This window comes from Anthonomus grandis, chromosome 22 (genome assembly GCF_022605725.1).
Source record: "Anthonomus grandis grandis chromosome 22, icAntGran1.3, whole genome shotgun sequence".
Classification (NCBI taxonomy): Eukaryota; Metazoa; Arthropoda; class Insecta; order Coleoptera; family Curculionidae; genus Anthonomus; species Anthonomus grandis.
The window spans coordinates 19,688,690-19,715,369 of record NC_065567.1 but is presented as its reverse complement, the minus strand read 5'-3'; the positions used below and the strand labels follow the sequence as shown (position 1 = coordinate 19,715,369).

Below are 26,680 nucleotides of genomic sequence, written 5' to 3'. Positions count from 1 at the left end.
CTTTCTTTAACAATTCATATTATAAAGGACGGGTAAGTAAGAAAACACAACGATATTTATTAAGAAATGTTTACTTATGGCACGTAAAAAGACCACAGTTTGTACTAACAAATTTGTAGCCAGGCATCTTTGTACAATTATCACAGTATCCTGAGACCTTGTAACGCGTACAAAAAATTCTCTATGAAAGAAAGTCAACATAAAATAAAATAATAAAAAAAAACAGAACACTATAATAAACAATTATTAAACAATTATTAAAATATGAGGTAATTATCCGAAAGCTTACAAATTGATAAGATCTTTGACTATTCCACTTCAGTTATTCAGTATTGTGTTTATGAAAATGTGTGTATTACCGACACTGGGTTTTATTAATTATCATCCGCATATCATTCCAGACCAGATGTAGAAGGAAATGCAGTTGATAAACCCGTCCAGGAGCGACTTTTCGTAGCCGATTCCCAAAGAATTTGGTCCCTTTTTATTTGTTTCCCTATATGCTCCATAAAGCTCCTAAAATAAATTGATAATATAAATAAATATTTTAAATAATAATGTGAAAAAATTTATTTTTTTTTGTAGCTAAGTTGGTAGATAATTGAGCGTTTATTAAGATTTAGATTCAAAACATGCGTTTTATGTTCACAATTGATTTATAACACTGTACCATAAATAGTAATAATTGCTTATTTGTAGAATAAAAACAAATAAGGCATTTTTAATTATTATCAAAATATTTGCTGGGTAATTGATTGAGAAACAATGGATGCAGAATTAGCGCATGAAACTACGTTGCAAGGAAAATTTTACTTACACCTCGATTTGTATGCAAATCGATGCTGAGCAACATAAACGCCCCATAATATTTTGGATGTAAAATGACGTAATAGAGTGTACGTTCATCTGGTGAGGTAAACAGCCTGTATTGTTCGGCATATTTCACCACTAATAACTTGGCAAGGCCCTGGTACCACGAAAGTGACTGATTTAGTAACGAACCCAAACTTTGATTTAACTGAGATAACGGGATTAACTTGGTTAACTTGCTTAATTCGATAAACTCATCGTACGTCAAAGGCGTTGATTCTTGAGGAGATATAAGACGGTTCCAAAGAAGATCCGTTCGGCAGTGTACCATTCCTAAAAAAAAACAAAATATAAACATTGCAAACTAAATTAAATATTGTATACGACTTGGTTCTTAACCTACCTTTAGACACCATATCTATAATATCCTTCTGGGTAGCTTCAGCTTTCTCCAAAATCAGCTCCTGCATTATTTGTTCATGAGATGAATAATAACCCAAATAATTAACACTTTCTTGCATTATAACAACGTTAGCGAGGAGTTTACATAGCGGTTTTTCTCCTGAGCACCTGTCTAATGATATTTCATCGGCGTCACTTTCCGTGTATTCACTTTCTTCAGTTAATTCTGATCTGGCAAGACTAATTTCTAATTCGTTTACCGACTTTTCAATACCCGACGATGGACTAGTAAACGACACAGTACGAAATTTGCCTAATTTTTGTTCATTTTCGAACATTGGATATGTGTCTCTAAAAAATAATAAGTTATGGTAAATTTTGCAACAAGAGTTAAACAGTTTTTTTGTATGGAAAAATACAAATATTGTCAATTACCTTTTAGCAGTGAGTATTAAATAGTACTTCAAATGCAAGACTTTATCAGTAGGTTTATACGGAGCGCATTGATTGTAAATGACCAAAGTCATATCAAAATCGTCGGTATGTTGCCTATCCTGTGAATCTTTATAAAAAACTTGACGAGTGGTTGTAACTTGTACTAAAATAAACTCTGGAGGACTATCGTCCATTTCAAGGACTTTAAAGCCGTAATGATTGACGTTGCGCAGCAAATAATCGAAAAGCTGCTTTCCCTCAGTGACAAGATTATCAATTGTCAATGTATCTAAAGAAAATGAAAAAATTGCTCATACAATCCTAATGAGGTAGGGTGTGTTTTAATAGATTACCTGCATGTACTAAGTTCCTTGCAAAATTAGGCGCTTTATTATAATATTTAAGAAAATCATGTAAAAACTGCTGGACGTTATATTTATCTGGGAGTTTTCCGTGATTCCCAGAGATGTAGTTAAACATCAGGCGCAAATGGTAATCGTAGGTAAACGAATGGAGATGCATCAATATTTTCACTTTGTCACATTCATCCAAAAAACTTATGGTGAACTAAATATTTAAAAGACAATAAATTAATTATTCTGATTTTGATTCAAGTCAAAATGAAAAAAAAGTTACCTACCCCGTTTACAGAAGCCCTAGAAGTAATATTTTGCAGCCTACTACATTCTATAGCATATAGTTTTGTAACAAAAAACGGCTCCTCAAATGATACTGTAAATATCAATATGCCGCCCAGGATTGTTCTTTGAATGTAGAACGTGGAATTATACACTGACTTATCCTTAAGCCACAAACTAAAACCCCTAAAATTAGTTTTATCTGCCGGTAAAAGTTTTTAAATCTAACCTCGGAATACCCGTTTGAGAACTGTCAATCTGCAAAGGCGTAAATCCTAAAGTGTGCAAGTAGTTACGATATTCGCTAAAAAAAATAAAACAGAGCTCCGTATGCCAGAGCTCTCGTTCTTCGTTCGAGAGTTTATCCGCTAACTGAATGGCCTTTGATGGGTATAAGGTGTGATCTCTTGTGGCAGCAGATTTAAAACGCCACCTTGCCAAGAATAGCAAGGGCGTATGTACATAATGGATTATTCTAGAGTTTTGCATTAATAAGTCTAGTTGGCTGACTGATGTACTTCCCGTCCTTGATTGATACATTGAGTGTAACTTCTTCATTTCATCTAAAACATTAATAAAATCAGAAAATCTCTTAAAGTCACTAAAAGACATTGTATACATTACAAAAAAATAGGAGAAAATTTACACTTTCTATAAACTATATATTCCTAAAATATGTAACTTGTTATGCAATAGTATTTTTCATTTATAAAATTAGGGTTTTTTAATTGTAGATTAGAACTGCAAACTTATAAGATATTAAGAAAACATTTAACGCGAATACACCAAATAAAAAATAACCAGCTAGCCTCAATGTTCTTATAGATAAAAAATAAATTTTTGCACATGTCAACATTCGAATCAATCAAACTAATTCAAAAATATAGCAGAACGAAAGAAAAAAAATGTATTGCTAAAAAAAATTAAATAGTTTTTTAAGTGGTATTTATATCAGTTAGAAAACATGTGTTATATAATGTTAATAGCTTGAATCGAGAATTCAAAAACGTTGTTGTTCCAATTCATTTCCATTTCAGAAAGATTTTTTTAACTGATACAGCTAAAAACATTCGAGCCTGGCATTTTTTATTTTGGTAAGATAAATTAAAGACTTTAAAGAAAATTTCTTCTTTAGTCATTTTGTGGGTTATGTATCAATTATTAGAATCCGATTTTTAATATGCGTTCATATATATTTAGTATGTATAATTAATCTAAAAATTATTCGTATCTATTAAGAATATTATTTTGTTGTTTTTAATTAAGAACTTCATTTGTTTATATGTCACAATATTAAAAAAGGAAATATTGTAAAATAGCCGTTTGTGAAAGAAGATAATTTTGGTAAAATATGTGTTTTTATACAGAATATTATCTATATAATATTCAATAAGCAATATCTTAAAAATAAAAATAAAGCAGTATATATGACGGTAAAATTTATCCTGAAAAAATATACGCTTTCAGTAATATATTATGGAATCACATTAATTTTAGTTATACGTTAGATAAATTTTATTCGAAAATTACTGAATATCATACAGAAACTATTTTAATTTAGGGTATTTATTACATAAAACTTCACAGAACCAATAACTGAAAAGTTCACAGTACAAATTCCTTAACGTTGTCAAAATAAATACGCAGTTATTTTACCGTACTTTACGTGGGCGCCATTATCGCCAACTTAAAGTTACTAAAATTTACATATTTATTTTTTGTAGTATATATTAAAGAACAAAAGAAATTTTGATTGGCACACACACTTCAAATTAAATCTCATTACTACATACCTCTATTCTTTTTCTCTAAAGTCTTCATTTCTCTCATTTCAATGGTCAAAATTGCAACCGCATCATTTGATGTGTATTTCGTATTGCAAAAGTTATCCCTAAACGTTTCTAAAATCACTGGAAGATTGAAGCCTGGTTGGTGACATTTCTTTTGAGTTTGAGTATCTCTCGGAAATTTACTCATCGCATCCAAGTTTGCTATTAGGGTGTAATAATTGTTTGTTGAAAGCATCTAAAAATTTAGACATACCCAATAAAATTATATATTTTAAAATTATAAATTTAACTTATATATTTAATTATTTAATGCGCATATAAAATTTGTTACTTACAAAGCATTTTCTAGTTAAAGATTGGTTGAAAAACAATCCCAATTTTTGAGAAATGCCCGAATTGAGAAAACAGGAGCGCAGTGTCAGCCACTGCACCAAATTACTGCAGTGCTTAACAAGCTTTTCCACATTTTCTTTTGCCCAATTGTAGGTATAAATAATAATCTAAGAAAAAAAATAAAGTTAAAATGATTTATAACTAGTCCTGCTAACTTCGTTATGATTGGAGCTACAAAGTTGGTTAAGTAGGCAAATTAGTATTATTTTTTCCGCTGAAATGACATTGAAAATGAAATAAAACTCAAGATCAGGAAAGGCGTATTAAGTTTTGTCATTTTTGTCAGACTTTGGAATTTTTGAGGCTTAATTCTTTGGAATGATAAATCAAATTTCTACACCAGGGGCATGCCTAATAGGAAAAATATTTACTATTGGAGTTAATAAAATCGGATGAACTTCTATACCTATAATCCGCAGAGACGCTTTAATATCAATGTTTGTTGTGGTTTAATCGGCTTAAAAATTGTAGGTCCTGTATTTTACCAAGCGCATTGACTGGTGAGCAGTACGTCGAAATCTTGACTATCACACTTCGTGCTTTCTTAAATTTAATGTCCAAGATGGAGCTCCTGCCATCATAACATTCGCTAGATTGATGTTCTATCAATCAATCCTATCCGTATGTCTCCTTGATAACTTGACATAATGCCTACAGACTTTTTCTTCTGAGGCTATTTAAAAGATGCTGTATATAACAGGCGACATGAGGCTCTTGTGCAAATCTTCAGCTAAGCGTAATTGATTCAATCAATAATATTGATGGTAGGATCATCGCCAGAGCATTTAATTTAAAATGTATTAATTAAGTTAAATAAAGGAATCCTTTTTTTACATACTGGTTATTTTTCTTATCTTTCTCTTTAATGACAAGGCATACAGCCACCCTAACGATTTTGAAAAATCATCAATTGCATGTTAATTTTTGATTTTAAGGTGCAAGGTCATATGACAAGTTGAGATTTCAATTTGCTATCCATAAAGAATAAAAATTACGTATAAAATAAGTTTTTGACATAACTCGCGAAAGCGTTCTTTTATTTTTGTTTGATTTTCACTATTGTACGGTAAAAATACTACTAGATTGTCTATTTAACCGAGTTTGTAGCTCCAATCATAACGAAGTTAGCAATAGTGCCGACTTAACTTTAAAAACCCTGCATACCTAATAGAACTCATTAAACAAAATAAATAAACTTACATTGTCACTCTCAATTGAAATCCAAAACATCTTCTGTCTAGGAACCCAAACACCATCAACATAAATGGGAACAAATTTTTGAGTATGTTTTAAATTTTGAGGATTTAAAGCATCGGGAATATCGCATGGAGTATCGTCTGTATTCTGCCACTTTAAAAAGCTTCTTGATATGATTACATATTTTTGAACAACGTTGGAAGCAACAAATGGCACATATATATCTTCGCTTCTCGACTTAATGGCATCCGTTGACAGAGCTCTAAATGCTTTAGGCATGTCTCCCAGTAAGGTGATTAGTTCTTTCACTATAATACTTGGGATGTGACGGCTGATTAACTTTAGCACAGTTTTTTTCACAGCAGAGGCTTTTATCTGTCCTCCAAATTCTAACCACGAAGGTAGGAATTTTGAATAAACAATAGACAAGACACCATCCTCAAAGCCTTCTGTACTGGTTACTTGTTCATTATCGTGAATAACAAGTGCTTTTGATACCTTTAAAGCAGCCGGATGAACTGAATGCCTTTTGTTGTATTTTCTGTTCGGAAAATAAAGAGCATCAACTTTTTTAGGCATAGACATTTTCGCTTTTACCCTTATATATTCATCAATATTTAAATTCATTTCACAAGAGTATTCTATTTCCTCTTCCAGATCTAGTTTCAAAGCATTTATTTCAATTTTCTTTTTAGTATGAATTTGAGTTGGTCGGAATTCTTCAACACATAAAGATTTTTTAAGCAGGTAATACTCCATAACGATGTCCCAATTAGCTTGACTTACTGCCTCAGTTAATTTCTTAGCCAGATTTTCTTTATTGATCTTGCCCTGCTTCCATACCCTGAACTCTAAATAGGATTCTGGTAGCTCTTCCTCATCTAAAATCACTCTACTATTAACGCTATTTTCGTATTGTTTTAAAATAAAAACATTTTCCAGTGAATGTTCATTTTCAGCTGCAGAAATAGGGTCTGGAGAAGATTTAAGAGCTAATACGATACACGCGATACCCCGACTTCCAGAACTCGACGATGCGGTCTGATTGTAAATAAAAATATTTTCAAATGGCATCGCAAGCATATTCTGATCCGCAGTATAATCTTTAAAATGATTTTCTGAGCGGGGATCGGTATATTTTGGAACGTTTAAGATAGGTTGCAAGTTCTGTCTTAAGTAATGCATGAAAGAGTAACAGTTGTGCCATTGAAGGGCAAAATCCTGCATGGTAAGCTGAAAAAGAATATATATTTTAATTAATGGAACATAAAATGATTTGAAAAACATCAGATTAAAGTAAAGAATGAGATTTCAGCAGAAATTGGCTTTATTAAATCATAAAGATAAAAAAAGTTTAATTAATTTCAATTATTAAAAAAAATTTCCTTAATGGATATATTTGGGTACTAAACCTTATTAGTTCTTTTAAATAGATATATTTTCTTAAGAAGACTTACCCTAATCACATAGTCAGCCTCTTGCGGCTTCTGAATAAACCTAACATCTTCAGGAGTTAAAGGGCACAGAGGGTTTCGAACCATGGCCAAAGAAAGAAATTCTAATACAGCATCATCTAGTTTATTTTGCAGAACGTGAACCAGTTCGCATTGAACGTAGCTACCCGCCTGAGCGACACCATGAACCCTCAAAATGAGAGTGTCTTCGTTAATTCTTTCCCTTGAATCCTTTGAGTCAAATTGGCGAGTTTCTTTTTCCCCAAACGATCGAACTCTTGGCCTTACAATATCAGACTGCAGACAAAAGTGTGGATATTGTAAGGATGTGTAGGCAAAAGTAATTAGTAAAGAAGTATAATTTAAAACTTACCGATACAAGGGAAGCAATACTTTGATTCGAACTAGCCAGATTAGGTTTACTATTTTGTCCGGCCGGTAAAGACGATATAGAAGGACTTCTAGAGAAGGTATTGCTCTCATTATCAGGTTTTATCGAGATCCTGCTGCCACTAATATGAAGGTTGACACTCTCGCAAAGCCTTAAATAAAACACGTTGTCCTCTTTGTCTTTGCATACGAACATATTTTGCCGGTTAACTACTGAGAATTTTTCTAAAATATTTCTTAATGCTTGAATGCCCCGTGACGCACCGGATTTACTGCCTGTTCCTCCCGTCTTTAGTCGAGGATGTAAAACAAATTCTTTTTCCCAGACAACCGGGCAACTGAAGTATCCAGCTTTTAGACTTAGAGAGGCATCCGACATTGACCTTGAAAACTGCATAATATCCGAATCATCACTATTATCAGCTAAAATCGATGGCGTATTGTAAAATAGCCGTTATTGTCTCGGATCAAAAACTTACGATCAAATCTGGCTCTGCCTAGAGATGAGTTATTGCTTAAAATACTATTTTCACTATGAGAAGAATCGTCAGCCTCTAAAAGTGGATCACACGTCTTGGATTCATATAGAGATTGCAAAAGCAAGAGCTGATTTACTTTCTTGCACAAGTCAACTATGGAGTCACATACTGCCCGCTCAATGTCACTATAGATTTCTACTTGTGGGGTTGATAATTCGACAAATCTTTAAAAAATTATTTTCAGACCTTTTTATGGGTAAAAAATACGAAAAAGTGATTTACCGGCAGTGAAAATAAACATAAACAAAGTCCTGGTCGACTTTAAGAATTAACCAAAAGTTAGGTAGCTGTTTTCTTTTATTGCTAAGGTTTTCCAGCCACTGACAGTTATCGTCGTCATCTTCGCTAACGTCTTCATCATAACCTGTAATATTAAATAGAATTAAAATTATAGAAGAAATATTGACACATATAGATACAAACGAAACTTTAGTTGTTTTGGCTTTATTTATACAATTTATATAAACCGTTACATTTTCATTGTAAAATTAGATTGAATGTTATACATATCTAAAAATAAAACTACCTCCCTAGCAGCTTCAATGCCAAGCTGTATATAAGCTATTTAGATAGAAAAACTAGATTAATGAAACAAAGATCCTAAACAAACAAATAATGAATCTTTTAAAAGGTTTTTAGAAAATAATTGAAACTCGGGCTAAAGATTTTAATCCTGAAAATACATGCTTGCTACTAAATTTCTAAATCAAAGGTCTTATAGTAGATTTTTTCTACATTTAAAAAAATAGGATTTACCGCAAATGTAGATAAAATTGGGAGATTCCATATATAAGCAAAAATATGAGATACTGGAGTAAATTGTAATGATTTACCTATATAAAAATTACTATATATTATCTGAGACATTTCATACCCTAAAAAGATATGAAAGAGAGTTCGAAACAATAATCAAGAAAGAACCCCCTTTAATAAAATTTTTCTATTATTATCTCTTAGATTTCTCAAAGAAAGTAAATTTAAATCAAATCAAAATAAATAATCAGACAATCAAACTGAATAAGAAACAGTTAATCCCACAGAAATAAAAAAATAAGGCTCACACAAAAATTCCAAAAAACCTAGCGGATAAAAATTCAACAATTAAACCCTTACAATAAAATTCTGATAAAAACCTGAGGCCTGTAAGGCTATTAGAGAAATAATCATACAAATATAAGTTAACGGTATAAAATATGAAATCTCGCCTAACTCTCGTTGATTTTCCAGGAATCTTGGTAATACGATATTTCAGATTCTTCATAAAAATTAAACACTATAATATATAGTGTATATATTATAGTAGAAAATTGAAATAATGGAATCATATTTATTAGTTTTTGAAAAAAGCTACTGCAACTATATGCTATAAAATTTTTGAATACATATAAGTATAATATAACTTACCACCATCAGTTCCAGTAACACTTCCCTCCTCACTACTGTCACTTTGTTGCGACATAATGTCTTTAACACTACCTACTAATAACGATGAGTTGCTTCCACTGGCACTTACAGCAAACTCTGTGACACTGCTACTTCTGGCAGTAAACGACAAGTTATTATATAGCGTGTCGTTTTCTCTTGAAAACTCTTCCGTTTCTTTTGCGACGTAATAATACTCTTGTTCCTTGCAAAGCTGATACCCAATTGGTAAGTTAAGCCTCTGGAATTCTTCTAAGAATTTCGTATAACTTTGTTCTGTGGTGTATACGAAACTTAATGCAATAGGGCTCAGCTTGCAAGATGCTCGTCTAGCTTGGTCACCGCTAATCACGTGATCTATAACGTATCCTAAAGTGTCGGTTGTGATAGGATCGACGTCGAGTAAGGAGGTGCAAATTTCGTCTTCGAGTAGCCATTTTATTTCACTACAAAGTGTACTAACAGATTGTTTTTGAAGTTCCGTTAGGCTTTTCAGGGGTAAAGTTATCCTAAATACCAAAAACACATAATTTATATATGAAGTAATTACTTTTCCTAAAACTTACTCTGAAATTCCACTAAGATCTGACGTGTTGCTAATGGTGCGTTGAAATCCTCCATCGGAACAAAATGAGGTAGTCCGAAGACCCTGTTGCGAGTAGTCATTAAGGACGTTTTGAATCCTTGAAGGTAATGTAAGGCAAAAAATGTCAAATGTAACTTGAATTCTTGATTTGATTAAAAACGCAGTAGGTTTTTCAAGAGACTGAATTAATTCACCTAAGCATGTAGGCAAAACTCTGAGCGAAGTATTAGTTTGTTCACTGTTATTATATCTTAATGTGCAGACAAAATGAAGAAACAAAGGACTAACATCGCTCATGCTAGCTACGTCAATATTCCCAGAATTAAGAGTTTTTGTTAATAAATGTGGCCCTTCTGAATAAATGCTCATATCTCTCTCTGATATAAACTCAATTTCTGAAGCAATACTAGCTTCATCATCACTATCGTGAGACTTATCTTCAGGTTGAATTGATAAATGTTTGAAGTAATAATATTCCCCATTACTAGGAATTTTATTAAAAGAGGAGCAAACAGTTTTAAAAAATTTGTTCTTAATAAGCATGTGCCACTTCTTTAGATCATTACAGGGATATGCTTCATTTAAAGCTTGAATAGATAACTGATCCTCGTCTGACACTCTAGCATGTGAACAAGTCTTTAAGATATAATCTGTTATATCAATTTCAGAGATTTCTTCGTCACATAAGTCCATTGCGTTTTGTACATCATAATTATGTATATAAATACCCATATGTAACGCAAGGAACAAAGACAAAGCAAAACATTTTGTATGTGTCATCTCCAAGGCGGTACAATGTTCTCTTACATTGCGTAAATCTGGTGAGTCGATTCCTTCTAAGCAACTTTCAGTATCGCTGCCTCGTAACTTTTCTTTAGTTTCAACTATAGAATCTGTATATTTAAATCTATGATCTAAATAAACATCCTCAAGGAAATAAGAAGAGTTGTTTTCTTTATCCACATAAGCACTTACTAGCCTTTTTAACGGACAGTCGAACACATATAGTGGAAGACAAAGCATATTAGGTGTATTAATGGGTACATCACTTATATTGCTACCTCTAGACGCAGCTCGTTCATCGGATTCATCCAAGTTACTGGACTCAACTCCAACTAATGCTTTTAAATCTTCAACGGAAGCTGGTAAAAATGTTAATATAACATGCGTAATTGAGACACCTTTCACGTAACACTTCCAGCGATAGCTACAGTCGTCGTTTAACTGTTTTTCATCAATAGGGCAGCTATGAGGTTCTTTATTTTTATGTCTAGTGATAATCTCTTTGGTAAAACATTCGGATTCCTCGTTAGAGAGTTCTATCTCTCTATCGTGAAGTAAAGAAAAGTGTTCAAAAATATTGTCTAAAAGTAATTTGTTAGCCCTATCTACTTTTTGAGGTTTTTTGTGATTATTTGATTTTTCTTCTCGCAGCATGGAGAAGAGCATTTCAGTCTGTTGGCATAAGTGTAGTAAACCTATTGGGTCAAATTTAAATGGAATGTGTTCAATTCGGGGTGTTACTATAGGATACCATGGAGATCTGAAATAAAAGGAACACAATTTAATAAACATGTGGAACAGTAAAATCTATATTATTGTAACGAATTCACAGTTCAAAAAAATATTAACTCATACACTCAATTAGTGAAAAGAAAGAAGAATAAAATAGACTTATTCACGTATTTAGAAAAAATATGAACTTAAATCTTTAACGATTCCTTTCGTTATATTTAATTTAATCTAGGTCCAACAATTCTTAAATTCTTGAAGTATAATAATTTTTTTATATATACCCAGAAGCTGAGTTTTTATATATCGACCTCTGAGCTTGTTTTTTCTTATTTTTTATTGAAATTAAAAAGAACGAAAAACCTATTTATTGAATAAGAAAACCCAATTTGAACCACCGTTTCGGTAGTTCAATCTGCAATTTGATGATTCTCAAAACAATAAATCAAAGAATTTTTTTAATTCAAAGTTGGTTTTTTTTGTCAAACTCTTCGCTTATCAAAAGCATTTTTCAAAAATACTTTCGGATAATTGTTTTGTATTAAAACATTTTTAATAAAATCCTTATCAGTTGTTAGATTCTAATTATTGCAAATAATGTTTGCACGATCATATAAACTTTTTACCACTCCTCTGTTTACTATTATCGGATGATTAGAGTTAAAATTAAGATAACTATTAGTATCAGTTGGTTTATGATAAATTTTAGTTTCAAATTTTTGTAATTTTTTCCTTAAAAAATATTAAGAAGAGAAAGCTGACCATCAGCCTCAGAGATCGATAGATAAAACCTTCAACCCGTATTTAAGAATTATTGGACTTGAAGATTGAATTAAATAAGATACGAAAGATATCGCTAAAGAGTTAGGTTCATATTTCTTTTCTTACGTCTTTACTTAATACGTCAATAAATCTTTTTTCTTCTTCTTTTCAATAATTAAGTGTATGAGATTATTTTATTTTCTGAATTAATGTAATAACCAGGAAAATAGATAACTAAACATGTGGAGCTCAAATCTACTAGGATTATTAACGTCTTAAAATTGAGCTTCAAAAATTGTTGGACATGTTCAATTAACTGCATCTGTATTTTCTCGTTAACGTCGGTATAAATCTATATATTCAAGTAAAATTATCCCTATTAAAAAACTAACTAACTAAAAAGTTAGAAAACCTTAAAAATTAATATTTACTCAAATTAGGTTTGGATCTGACTAAATTTTAACTAATATTACTTACTAATTTCACTAATAAACTCCCATCATAAAAAGAAAATAAATAAAAAAGGCGGTTTGCTTTATAAACGCTTAATTCTTACCCATTTTCAGGTACTTGTGCATTTTGATGCCTTGAAGGTGTCAGTCGACTATTTTTTCTAGAATAGGAACGCTGCTTACTAAAACTAGGCCTAGGAGTGTCAACATCCCTTTCGCCATTTAAATTATGGGCAGTCTTGTTTTGGCACAATAAAGATATGTGTTCCATTGTTAATAGCACGTTGATACAACGAAAATCAATTTTGCTGATCTGGAAAAATTATATGATATAATTAGCGTCCAATAATCCCCACTTCGACAAAACACATTACAATATTTAAGGAAGTTAACAAATTAGGTCATGTATATGACTTACCGCATCTGCAATCTGATAATAAGTTAAGCCATTAAAATAACTAATCCTAGAATTGCTTGGTACGACAGAACCATAATGAGGTTCAATCCAGACTTCAGTAATCATTTGAAGTTCAGCCTCCATGTCAGCTACAGGCTCCGGCTCTTCCTCTGAGCCGCTTAGACTATCATCCCCCCAACTATAACATGGCGGAAATAAAACATATTGCACTACACAGCTAGCTTGAGGTTCTAGCGGCACCTCCAGAACCATTGTCACTATTCCGGATGAGGAGTAGGCGAAGTGATACCCTTCTTTTAAGCGCATCCTAAAGCGGAAAAATTCAAATTCAAATACGTTTTATTTGCCAAATATTAAATTAAACAATAATTTTTATTTTGATAGTATTTACAATGGCAAATAGGACTGTTCCTCGATTATGAACCAAACCGTTAGTATGTACCCGTAAACGCATGGTACAGATGAGACGATCCTGGTACAATTTTAAAAATATAAATAAGAGAAAAAACATAACTAAAACAATAATTTATTCACTAATATAACTATAAAATACACAAAATAATGAAAAATAGTTTCTGTAAAAATAGTTCAGCTAGTATAGGTAGGTCAAAATCATTATTGTTACGGCATGGGTGTAAATGTTCAAATTCCTGAATCTGGCTCTTTAATTTAACGACTTTAGTTTTTTTATTTAACGACTCTCCATAAATCACATCTCCATAATTGAAGAGAGACAAAAAATCAGGCTGTCACAAAGTAAATATTTTTGTTTCTGTGATACTTTTTTATTTTGAAAAGTTTTCTTAACCGTAAATGTGCAGCTTTATTTTTGATTTTAACATGTAAAGTAAAGGATATAGATTTTTCGAAAATTACCCCGGATTTTTTGCTTCCGCTACTATTAGAACGGGTACATTGTTTAGACTGTTTAGAGTAATATGCACCGTATTTTCTCTCTATTATTCATGTCTGGAAAGATATAAAATATAGATTTATAAGGTATCTAAATCAGTATTCACCACTCTTGAGCTATTTGTAAATTATAGCAAGCTATTGGAACGTATATCTGGGAATCATTTGCATATTGCTTCAAAGTAGAATACGATTTTATTACCTTATGCATATCTGAAACGTAAATTTGAAAAAAGTATAGATTCCTGGAGTATTCCTTTGTTAATCAGATCACTCACGAAATAATAAAAATGATCTTTAACCTTTTTTAAAAGATATTCGCCAAAGTTTTACTTATTTTTTACTAATTACGTACTTTTAAAATACCTAAATAAGCGGGTCATTTTTTATTATTACAATCAAGTTTAAAGACGTCTTCATTTCATAAATCACGCAAAAAAATTGCTATGAATATATAACTTAAACGTTATTTTTGGATTTATTTTTTTACCCCTACAGATATTTTACGGAAAATTGGTAAAATTTTCAACCATTTTCCGATTCAAAATTATTTTTTTTTTAATAATCTCTATTGCCGTTCATGCGGATTGTCAACTCAATATTTGAAAAAAGATAACGGTTAGCTAATGGTTCTGCTCTAGTTGGTACTCTATCGTCTGGGAAAAGCTTTGTAGCTTTGTTTTTATATTGTTTTGTTTAAAAAGTTTCGAAATTTAAATTGTAATTCCTTTCTTTCCACATGTTTGTATTCAAAAATAGAATAAGTTAAGTTGTGAGATAGGAATTGAATAAGCTTTTTTAGATAACAAATTGTTAATAGATATAATATAATCAATTAGACTTGGATTGCCCGTTTCCAGGTTACTCTTTGTTGCTTCAGAAATCTATTATGTCAAAGTAAAAACTTTTAAGGTAAACTTTAATCGGTTGGTATACAAATTTAGTTTTGACAAGTCTATGTTAAGATCATAATCATATCGTATAATGATTAATTTTAGGAGGTCTTCCAAATCATCAAAAAACTTTGGCATACCACTTGAAGGTGGGCGGTAGATACAAATAAAAGCAAAACCCTATTTTCTTTACTTTAAATGACAATCCTAGGCTTACAAATGTATTAAGATTTAAATAAATTATTGTATATTTTGCGCATTGTAAAAGATAATAATAAAGATTTGTAAATGTGCTTATTACTTACCTAGTAAGTATATTCAATATCCTAGATATGCTAGCATCGGGTAATCGTGGATTTGGAGGAAAACTAGCACTCCAGATCCACCTCTTATGGAACAAATACCTCGACAAGGTAGTAAAAAGCGATCCGCATACAGACGAACTAAATCCACTTGAACTGTCTGGTGGTTGCGTGCCATCCGGAAAAACAACTGTGGTGTAGGTACTCGGCACTCTTTCATAACGAATAAGAATCTTTTCAAGAGGTTTTTGAAGCAAGACACAACATGATGACTCGTTTGCTTTTGGGGGGTATGAGAGGGATGAAAGACTTGCTTTTAAGTCGTCACAAATCTATCAAAGAAACTTCATAGTTATCTGTAGTTCTTTGGTATTTAAAAGACTTACTGCATATCTCACTTGTCCTGGAATATTTGTAGAAAATCCAAGGTTCAAAACGGCACTGGGGAACTTAGAGCTAACTCTAACGATGCAAAATCCTATTGGTGGCTTCTCTAAATTAGTATAAATCAATTTTAAATAAGTATGATTATCAATAAGAACAAACGAAGCCCATTCCGCAAGCATTTCGTATAATGCTACAACTGCTTGTCGACATTGAACCACCTACAATTTAGTAAATTGAATAAAGAGGTATATCGAATAACAACTGTCGGTATCACACCTGGTATCTTTGAGATGAGCAGCTTGACATATATAAATTGGTGGGTAATGGAGTATCATGAGTCAATATCAATGATATTTTATGCATGTGAAACCATTTTCTCCAATGGTTCGTCTCCATTTGGCTAACACCTTGCCAGATATTGATGAATCTTTGACAATAATTATCTCTAAAAAATGCAAGCATGAATAAAAGTCTTATTCATAATGAGCATATAAATCATAAAAAAAAATAATTTTACAAAATAACAATTATTTTACCTGGGCACTAGTATAAATTTGGTGGAATCCGAATATGTGGGATTATTTGAAGAGAAAACTGGAAATCCGTTTTTAACACTGTCCGGCAAAGTCCACCATTCCTTCCCATCAGTAAAATTGCTAAATTGACTCGCTAACATCAAATCTCCCGAAGAAATCTGCGATAGTCTACTCCAAAACCTTTGAATGATTGCTTGCCTGAACACGGATTTCGTTTCTTTTTTGATAAGGCAAGTCATGTCGTGCAAAAACTCATAAGGCGCGCAGACACACACCTCAAACTGCGTCAGGTTCTTTTCAATAGGCCACTGGGACGTAAGTTTGTAATGTATATAAATAGATGATTTCCACTGGTGTAAAAGTTTAATCTCTAACGTGCCATTCATATAAAAAAGATTCTAAAAAAAAAATTAAAAATTAAAAAGACAGTATTCAGAAGAATAATAAACTTACATCTACAATAAAACCTTCGCGCATACGTCTGGCTAATAAAATAAGTATTGAACAACTAGCACTTTCATCAGTCTGTCTTTTGGTCAAAAGCGTAGGAAGTCTTTGATTGTAAAATCTATCATCACTATGAAATATATATCAGCTAATAAATAAAATCCAGAGTTAAAGCAGACTTACGTCGAGTTCCAAGAAATGGAATTATCACAGGGTTTAAAAGACATTCTACCATGTCCATTATGAAAGGACCACACTAAAAATGACTCTTGATAAAAGTTCATCGATAATGATGAATCTGGTACCTAAAAAATATCTGGGTAAGTAAAAGAAAAACAAATAATCAGGAATCATTAAATTTTAAATTCGCCCACTACAAATAACCAATTATACTATTTCTACTTACTATTTTTGGAAAAGACTCTAAACAAGTACCTAAAGTAGAATGAGCAAAAAAGTACAGTAAGTCAATATAAGACACTAGGCCAGCACCGCAGTGAGGGTGAAAACTTGATCCTACTTTTAAAAATGAAACTGCTATCGCATCGTAATGAAGTTGATGGAGCATCGTCTCCATTACGTTTGAATCTGGCATGGATACTATTCCATCTGTTATGACTAGAATATCTACAACAAATAAAGAGCTTGTAGTATTAAAAATATATAGATTATTTTATTGCAGAAATATTGCAGATTAACGTAGCTTGAGAAGTATAACAATTGGCTAATCTAATAAATCATTTATTTAATATAAGAAAAAAAAAATAAAACAGAACAGTAACGGACAGATTAGTCTTTAAAAATCCTTTAATTAAAGTCGAAATAATTCTTAATACTAATTGTAAAAGCAGACCAATAAAAAGATACCGTATATCCGATGTTTAAACGAAAGATTTGAAAAAATAATAAACTTGAGGATTTAATCATTTTGTAAAAATTAATCCATGCTAGGGAAACATTTCAATAAGCAATAATTTAAATAATAGACTTTTTACTAATTGTCATAATATAACGTATATATTAAAAAAAATATAGCAAAACTACTATATACTAAGCAAGTAGTTGAAACATATTTCTTACAAAAATAGAGTTGTCGCTAGTCAAAGATAAGATAAACCAGAATGTCGATATCAATTAATTTGGATTCTCATAGAAAAATTAAATTTCCTAAAATAAATAAACAAATTTTAAGATAGCAGGTGTCTAGATAACCTTAAAATGTGTTTTTGTCTAGAGAATGGTCAGTAACATAGAATTTTCATTTTCCCGCTTTCTCCATATTCTTATATATACACACTCATACTTAATTTGCATAGCTATTTAAAAGTCATAATTTCTTTAGGCGGTATAAAACCGGCCTGAATAATTACATATATACGTCTTAATCCGCATAGTATTCTAACCTGCTATAAAAAGAAAACCTATGTAGACATGCCTATAAAATAAATATATTGCATGTTTTAATAGAACTTATTTCTATACAATGTGTTAGTACAAGATGTTTTCAAAAAAAAATCAAGAAAATTAATAGTTTCAAACGTTCATTTAATTATAATAATTTAACATAGATAATTGCGATCCTGTCTAGACAGAAGAGTAGTGTACTCAACGATAAGTATGTTTAAAAATGATCCATTAAAATCCGAGATAACAAAGCTAATCAAAAAATAATAATGCTCTTTATCTAAACATGGGTATGGAGTTTTATTAACAATCTATTTTTGATTTTTGCTGGACTTGAGTGGATCTTATATCAAAATTACAAATTATCAATTAGAAGTATTGTTTTTAACTAGAACAAATGTAACATATTTCTAATGTTTTAACTATCCGTAACATACGCAAACAAGTGTACAATTACATATTGTATTTGAAAATGGGCTTACCAAATAGACTTGATAACATTGTGTATTCCATAAAATATCAAATTCAGTCTGTAATGTTAATTTTAAAATTGAGTAAACAAATTGTTACTACACAAGTGAATGGTAATATTTTATAGCATATCGCTCCATTAGAGAATAAATGTGTTGTTGATGCACTAATGAATCGGTCCCCAAAACAAAAGCAACTTGGAAGGATTTTAAGTAAACTATAAATAAATATCATCCTAAGGAAATTTTAAAACGCTTGTTTTCTTATATTATTGCATTCATAGTGAACAAACATATACCTGACCTCTCGCTATCCACTAATGGTTTCCGAAAGTTGATAAGAAAAAAACTTAAAATTTAAAAATGTAGGATTTAATATATATCGGTGTGTTTATGTTTTTTAACATTTTAATTGCATTTTAAAGTATTTATGTGATTTGAGTATTAATTGTTGTTTATTTTAAATATGTTTTATCCATTTTATGAGAGGCTGTATTAGCCTAACTATGTTGCTGGGAAGCTGAAACCTGCCTTTTAATCTGCACTGCCATTCACATGTACATTATTTCTATATAATTTGTTGATTAATAAACGTTATTATTATCAATTTATTACACCAAATGTATATAAAAAGGCGGTAAAACTTGTAAAAAGTGACCAAAATGTAAATTAACGGTGTCTTAAAAATATTTTTTTCTTTTTTTAAGTTAAAATAAGGAGCATATAGTTGGACAATTAAAGCAAACTTACGGCTTAAAGTTGTTTCAGGTAGCAGACAAATGGCCAGCATGGAATACCTTAGCATGTTGACAAAATTGGCATCTGGAGTCACCATCGGTATTTTCGAAAGGCGGCTTATATCAGATATTTCCGAGGAAGGGTCGTTTAATGAATCATCGTTACAAACCTAAAAGACGACAGTAAAACTTTGGTCTCTGCTACCCTTAAATTCTATTTTGGACTTAATTTAAAAATACCCAGATAGGTTGTAATCATTTTCAGACTTTAATTTTAATTATAATAATTTCTTTAAAAATACTTGCTGCAATCTGGTCAAATTATGAATATATATTACATATATTTGTTTGTGGTAGAAAAAAATTAGCCCTATATCCAGACAAATTGATGAATCTAGTTATTACGTCGAAGTCGCAAACTATTTAGTCATATTTCCAAGTCAAATTTGAAAACATTCTGTGTGAACAAAATGCAAAAATTGCATCTTGCCAAAATAAACAAATTGTTTGAAATGAATAACGAGTAGTACATTATTAGAAAATTCCGTGACTGTGTTTATGCCAAGGAGATCAAGGTTTGCAAGTATTATTAATACCAGATGCATTTTTGCATTTATTTAACAGGTGGAAAAAAATAATTACCTATCTTAACAGATAGAATAAGTGATACACTAGCTATATTTTGGAAATAGTTTAATGCAAATCTTCAGGGTTAATGACATATTCTTGTTAGAACAGTAAATCATATTATAATCTTATCTTTATAAGGTATATATGAGTTATATTGGATTCAAATGTGTTACTTATTTCCTTTAATTATTATGAAATGTGCCTTTTTTCTTAAAAAAATCCGTTTTAATTAACAATGCTATTAGGAATGTAATGCCTTTAAAGTTGATTTACATTCAAAGTTAATAAAAAAAAAATCATACAAAGAGTACATTATAGCACTATTTAGCTTTTTCTAGTTTGCTTGAAAATAATTTTTACTGCAAATAATTTTATAACCTTCGAAATATATTATCTTAAAAGTCATCAAATCGTGAATTGTTCCATCGAAATTAAGTTGCCAGGCGATAAAAATGTTAAAAATAATCACTATTGTTATTTTTAGTATCAAATTTATATTTAGTTTAAATTTTGTGTAACCTCATAGCTGTTCCTTATTTAAATATTCAAAAAAAAACGAATTTATACTACATATTGAAGTAAATCAAAACCAATTATTAAATATTCGTTTACTTGTATGGAATGAAGTAATGCTAATTTTTTCACTTAAATTTCACAATCGTGACATTACGAACCTCTTGCATATACCATTAAATAAAATATATCCAGTACCAATTATATCGTTTATCAAAACAATACTATAAGAAAACAATAACTATTCAAAATATTTATACTTAATTTGCGTATTACAAAACATGCTTGATTACATTAATTATCATAAAAATGCGATAAATTATTTATGTTAAATAGTCACACCGGTTTTATATGTTGTTTCTTACTAAATTGACCCTACATATACCAGGAAATAAAAATAATATGTGGACTTTTATTACACTCTCAAAATGCCAGATCGTCATCAAGCAGCAAAAAAAGTGAAAGCATTTTACGTGAATATTGTATTAATTTCGTTATCTTTACCTGTTTTGATTTCTTATAAAGTAAAGGTTTTCTTTTTAAATTGAAAAATCTTTGTTCTTGTTACAAACTACATATATTATTAATCCCCTTAGTTTGCATTATTTTTTCTAGATAAAGTTTAGAAACCTTAAAATGCGCCTAATAACAATAAACTATACATTACTCACCCTATAGCTGTCAATTTTGTCAAGTGCCTGCATACAAGCATCAGCAATTTTTCCTTCCAACAAGTGAAAATGTGCCTCCACACCCTTAATAATTTCATTCACATTCCATGGGGTCATTTGGATTCCCTTTAAAATCACTTGCTGAGCAGGGGTGATAAAAAATGGAGTATTGGCTACTATCGTCAAATAAATGCATGGCTGAAACACCAAGGTGTTTCCTGGAATTGTGAACTAAAAATAAAGTAAGAAATGGTACAAATACTGAATATGTTGTGGCTATAAATATTTATAAAACATATTAAGAATAAAAATACTGCACTAACCTGTTTAGACAGACCCTCTATGCTAATTTTAAAACTGTTTAAGATTTGGTCAAACAAGACCTCCTTGGATTCAATATCAATATTAGCATGGCTGGGACTCATGTCCAAGCAATATACAAATTTATATGCATGAGCAATGAATTTTAATTCAGTTCTGTAAGTAACAAAAAACCTCGTACATTTTACATTTAAGTTTTGCTCCCTTGGTAAAGCTGAGATGACTTCCAATTTTTGAGAATTTTCAAACTATAAAAAAAATAAAAGTCTAAATTTTGTATAACTGTAAGTCAGGAAAGGCCTTACTGATTTATTAGTTGATATAGTAATAATGGTATCCAAATGATCTAGGAGCCATTGTAATCGCGCTGCACGTGATATCGGAACACCTTTTGGTAAAAGTAAGTAAATGGTTTTCGCCTCAACAAAATCCGGCTGGTCATCTCCGAATAAAAAATCTTGACGAGTTTGGAATCCATGTTCTAAATAATCAAGAAAGTGAAGAATTTATGATAATTTGGGTGCCTGCTATCAGGCCAGTATGTAAATGTGATGATTAAATATTAAAGTCTAAAAAATTATTTTCTGGATATCAATATCAAGCCTTATTATTATAAAGCCTAGGTCCAGTTATGGAAGTTTTCTGACAATCACACATAAAAGTCTGGGTAAATGCTTAAAATGTGTAATGTTACCAGAACTAAAATACCAATGGCGGAGTAGTGAATCTTCTATTGAATTTTTTTCAAAAAAAAAATAAATGAAATAGTTAATTGTCATTTAAATCATATCATCAATTTGAGGTGCACATAACTGATCTTGCCATTAAATTATCTTCTGGTTATTACACTGTGAAGCTGATTTGTGAGAAACTTGGCAATCTTCATATTTCACTCTTCTTGAGTCACATTTCCGACATGGCATCTGTTTTTGGGGCTGCAACACAAGCTAAATAATAGAATATCCCCAATATCTTTTTTTTGTTTTTTCATTATTATATCCAAACTGTTGTCTTATTATTATATTCTTTATTTTTTGGTTTTCTTTTCTTAGATTGTTATTTAGCTTTAAATTTTACTTGTAATTTTCTATTTTATAGCTAATGGCATTTCCGGTACTTAATAAATAAACAAATAAAAAAATTAAAAATATCAGACTCGTCAGCAGAGCAATCTGTACCGATCCATCCCCACATCATCATTGATCATGAAATCTATTTTCTTTGAGTGTGTGAGGATATTCAAATAAACTTTCACTGAACTTTAAGAATATTAATTCAACCACCATATTAGGGTCTTCACTAGATTCACAGACGATAACATAATATTGTGGCAGGCTTTCAAAGTTTCATAAATATTGCAGCAGTAGTCAACAAGGAGGGCACAGAAATTAGTTCTTCCATACTGCAGATTAACTGTAAGCCAGAACTCACCTGCATGTATAGGGGTAAAGTGTGTGAACTGAATGAAATACATATTAAGTTAAGTAAAAAGGAGAAGACCCTGCTATAGCAGGGGTCTCTTAATTTCTGGTAAAAATCTTTGGTGTTTGCACTCCATAAGAAAGTTTGCCCTAGACAACTCCAGATTCATATACTACTTTAATAGATATCGCAAAATTTACCGATACAGTGAAACTGGCGAAAAAAAACTTATACTACTCAAGTAAAATAAGAAATCAAGAAATAAGTCTAGAGATAGGAAAATTGTTAATGACTTACGAGGTGAACGTGGGAACCCTTCTGTTTCTAATAGCACGGTGTAGGCCGAAACACTCAATCATTTTTATCTATAGGGTGTTGCTTTGGGTCTATCAATTACTTTGCCTCAGTCTGTTAGAGATCCGCGCTCATACTTACACAACATTAAGGTGCCTGAAACATTTTTCTTTAGACCAACATATTCTAGTAAAATAATGGAAGCTCTATCCTCAATGAAAAATAAGAACCCTTCTGGATGGGATGGGCTGTCACTAAAGGTCTTAATAGCGCTACCGCGACCAATCCTTGATTCTTTGGCTGAGGTGATAAATGTTTTACTTTCAAGTGGGTCCTTTCCACATTTACTTAAAGATGCCTTGATTATACCATTATTTAAGGGTGAAAACTATGATGACCCATCGAATTTCAGACCCATAGCCCTGCTTCCCACACTTGGCAAGCTTGTAGAGAGATTGATAAAACTAGGATGATGGAATTTCTGAAACGGCATAATGTTCTTAACCATAAGCAATTTGGATTCCGGACAAAATTGAGTACATCTGATGCTATTTTTTGGAGAGTCTGTACATGGGGTTGAACGCTGGGGAGAGTGCGGCGGCGGTGTTCTGTGACTTATCTAAGGCGTTTGATTGTGTAAGTCACAGAATACTGCTGCAGAAGCTAGAAACCCATGGATTCAGAGGAGTTGCTCTCGACTGGTTTTGTTCTTACCTATCTGGAAGAACACAAAGGGTATTCTTTGACAATGATATCATGTCATCCCGTCTGGATATGGATGCGGTTGTACCCCAGGGTTCTGTTCTTGAACCAATATTGATCCTGCTATATGTCAATGATATCTCTCAAATTCCAATTAGGGGCAAATTTACTATCTTTGCGGATGATACAACATTACTTTGGCATGACACTGACACCCAGAGGTTAAAGAATATTGTTGATGAAGATTTAATTCTTGTAAAGTCATGGTGTGAATCTGATAGATTAACTTTTAATATTTCTAAAACTAATATTTTAACTTTTAAATGTAACCTTGGAACTGTCACTTTGCAAAATGAAACAATAAGTCCTTCTGAAACATGCAAATTTTTGGGTCTGACAATTGATAAGCAATTAAAATTTGAAAATCATATCTCCGCTTTAATAGGGAAATTATCAATCATCCAACTGTTATGCTATTAGAGTAATAACACACTCTCTGGGACTTGATGTGGCTAAAATTGCCTGAGATATGGTATACAAAATGTAATGTATATAAAATGTAACAGTAATGTAATACAAAATCATCAATTTTAATATGAAATTGTTTACATAAGATTATTGGCTAAAATGAATTGTTTTTGCCAGTTTTGGCCGTTAGTGTATATGTACATATGTTTTGTCTGATTTTAATTAGGATGTGCTGTGGTGATATATGAAATATGGAAATATGTTACTATGTGTATTTATAAATATTATTGACATATACAAAAAAGTAGATTTTGAATTTGAATTTGACACTAAGGTGTTGAGGAAACATTCCTATAATGTCATTTTATGATGAGTAAATTTTTTATAGTAATATAAATTCTTAAAAATTTGTTTTCTGATGCTTTTATAGTTGGGTTGGGTTATAATTCCAGGTATCATTAAAATGCATATTTGTCAAAAATATTTTTTATAATTTTTTTAATAAATTTTCCATATTTTCTTAAAATAAAAAATTTAAATTTGCTTTTCCACCATTGAAAAAAAAGAAGGGTTGCTAATAATAAGTTTTGATTGTCAAAAGAATTTAACTCTGCCCAAAATTCCAGATCAGAGTGTATACTACAGCAGACAACTGTATATATATAACTTCACAACAGTCACAGGAGACTCTCATTCTTCACTTACTCCAGAAAATATTCGGATTTTTGCATGGACTGAGGATAAACATCGCAAAGGAGCAAATGAAATTGCATCTGCTGTTTTTTATACTTTAAACCATAGTAATTTTGATGGTATTGAAAAAGTTTGTCAGCAAAAATAAGAACAGCATCAGGTTGGCAATGTGTTTTAAATGGTTGAGTACTGCACCTATAAAAGAACTAGAGCTTGTCTTTCCTGTTGTTGGACACTCGTATATTCCTCCGGAGTGGGTATTTGGTGATATTGAGAAATCCATTAGAAATATTGAACAGATAGTAGAACCTATAAAATACCTGGATATATTTAGACAACATGGAACAGTTGTTGAACTGGGTAAAGATGTGCCAGTTGTGGACTGGAAATCTGCTTCACAGGAAGTTTTAAATCCCCCATCTAAGTGGCATTTTAAATTCAATATGTCAAAAAGGTTCATATTAAAAAGAGGGAGGAATAATACCGTGACCATAAGGGGAGAACAAAGTTATATGTCTGACCTTAATCAGAGCAAATCTGTCTGTAAAAAAGGAAAATCTCTAGATTCCTTAAATCCCTTGCCAATAGAAACTGGAGTACCACCAAAAATTAATAAACTACAGGATGTGTCATCGCTATTAATTAAACATTATGGAGCCCAGTGGAAAGATTTTGGTAGTCTAGATTATTATAAGCTAGTGTTAGAAAAATATCTAGGAGGGTCTTATCTGCAAGAAAATTATGAAATCGATGTGGATGACCAAAACGATCTCTGTGAACCAGTAGAGATAGTTCCGGATTTAGTAGTTTAGATTTTTTACTTGAAGTGTGTCTTTTTGTGATCTGATAAGATAAGATACTTTAAAAACATATCTTTAAGTTGTCCTACATTTCTTTTTGTTACATCTGTTACATTTTCTTTGGTTTAATTTTCAATTATAACTTTGTTTCTTGACAAACTACACTAAGTCCATTTTATTTACGATCAAAATCCACCAAATCCAATGGTTGGTTTCAAAATCCACTAAATCCATTTTTTATTTCCATTTTCTGAATTTCGGGGAAAATTCAGGATATTTTCTTTTACTTAAATAGAGTCTAATAGTATCGAAGAATCTATAAACAAAACTTTAACCCTAAAGTTGATTTTAAAGTTAGTTAAATAGTTTTTGGATTTTTCTGAAAATTTAAGTAAAGTGGATTTAGCGGGTTTTGATCTTATATGCCTCAAGTAAGCTATCGGGAATGTAGTATCACTGAAATTCAATTTACCTGGCAATTCAACTCCTTCATCTGAACACAGGCTTGAACAATCAAATTCCATGATAACTCATCATACACAGGAATAGAAAGGACACACTAGAGGCAACGTATTTAACCACGGTACTGAAGAAATTATTATCACTAGTAGGTTCACTGTGTGGGTAATAAAATCGTAAACAAAAACAAAGTTAATATTTAAATGAAGTGTGTAGATTTATCATCCACTTTGACGGGCAATGATCCAATCTTTCCTATGTATTTTGTTCGGATCAAAGAGTTCGCAGCAACACAATATGTTAAGTGTTCCTATGTGAAAACCAACATACTTAACGAATTAAATAAACATATCAACTTTCTAGGGTACATTGTACATTACATCACAGTATCAGTTATCAAGTACAGAATTGATTGTGTT

At 31.2% G+C, this 26,680-nt stretch overlaps 1 protein-coding gene across 1 annotated transcript; it reads right to left on the bottom strand.

Annotated features, from left to right (window-relative positions):
• Positions 1-53: 53 nt before the first annotated feature.
• LOC126748314 (KICSTOR complex protein SZT2-like) lies at positions 54-26,680 on the bottom strand. Its single transcript, XM_050457458.1, has 30 exons — positions 26,275-26,680; positions 21,729-21,904; positions 21,426-21,671; positions 21,103-21,333; positions 19,302-19,458; positions 17,084-17,304; positions 16,861-16,982; positions 16,684-16,807; positions 16,231-16,628; positions 15,971-16,139; positions 15,694-15,912; positions 15,311-15,639; positions 13,201-13,507; positions 12,887-13,095; positions 10,037-11,599; positions 9,453-9,979; positions 8,271-8,412; positions 7,989-8,212; positions 7,493-7,932; positions 7,123-7,416; positions 5,669-6,898; positions 4,411-4,575; positions 4,079-4,310; positions 2,515-2,848; positions 2,288-2,462; positions 2,001-2,214; positions 1,648-1,936; positions 1,214-1,563; positions 818-1,143; positions 54-516 (listed from the first exon to the last, which is right to left on the bottom strand). The coding sequence occupies exons 1-30, from the start codon at positions 26,324-26,326 to the stop codon at positions 382-384; spliced, it is 9,600 nt and encodes a 3,199-aa protein (XP_050313415.1). The 5' UTR covers positions 26,327-26,680; the 3' UTR covers positions 54-381.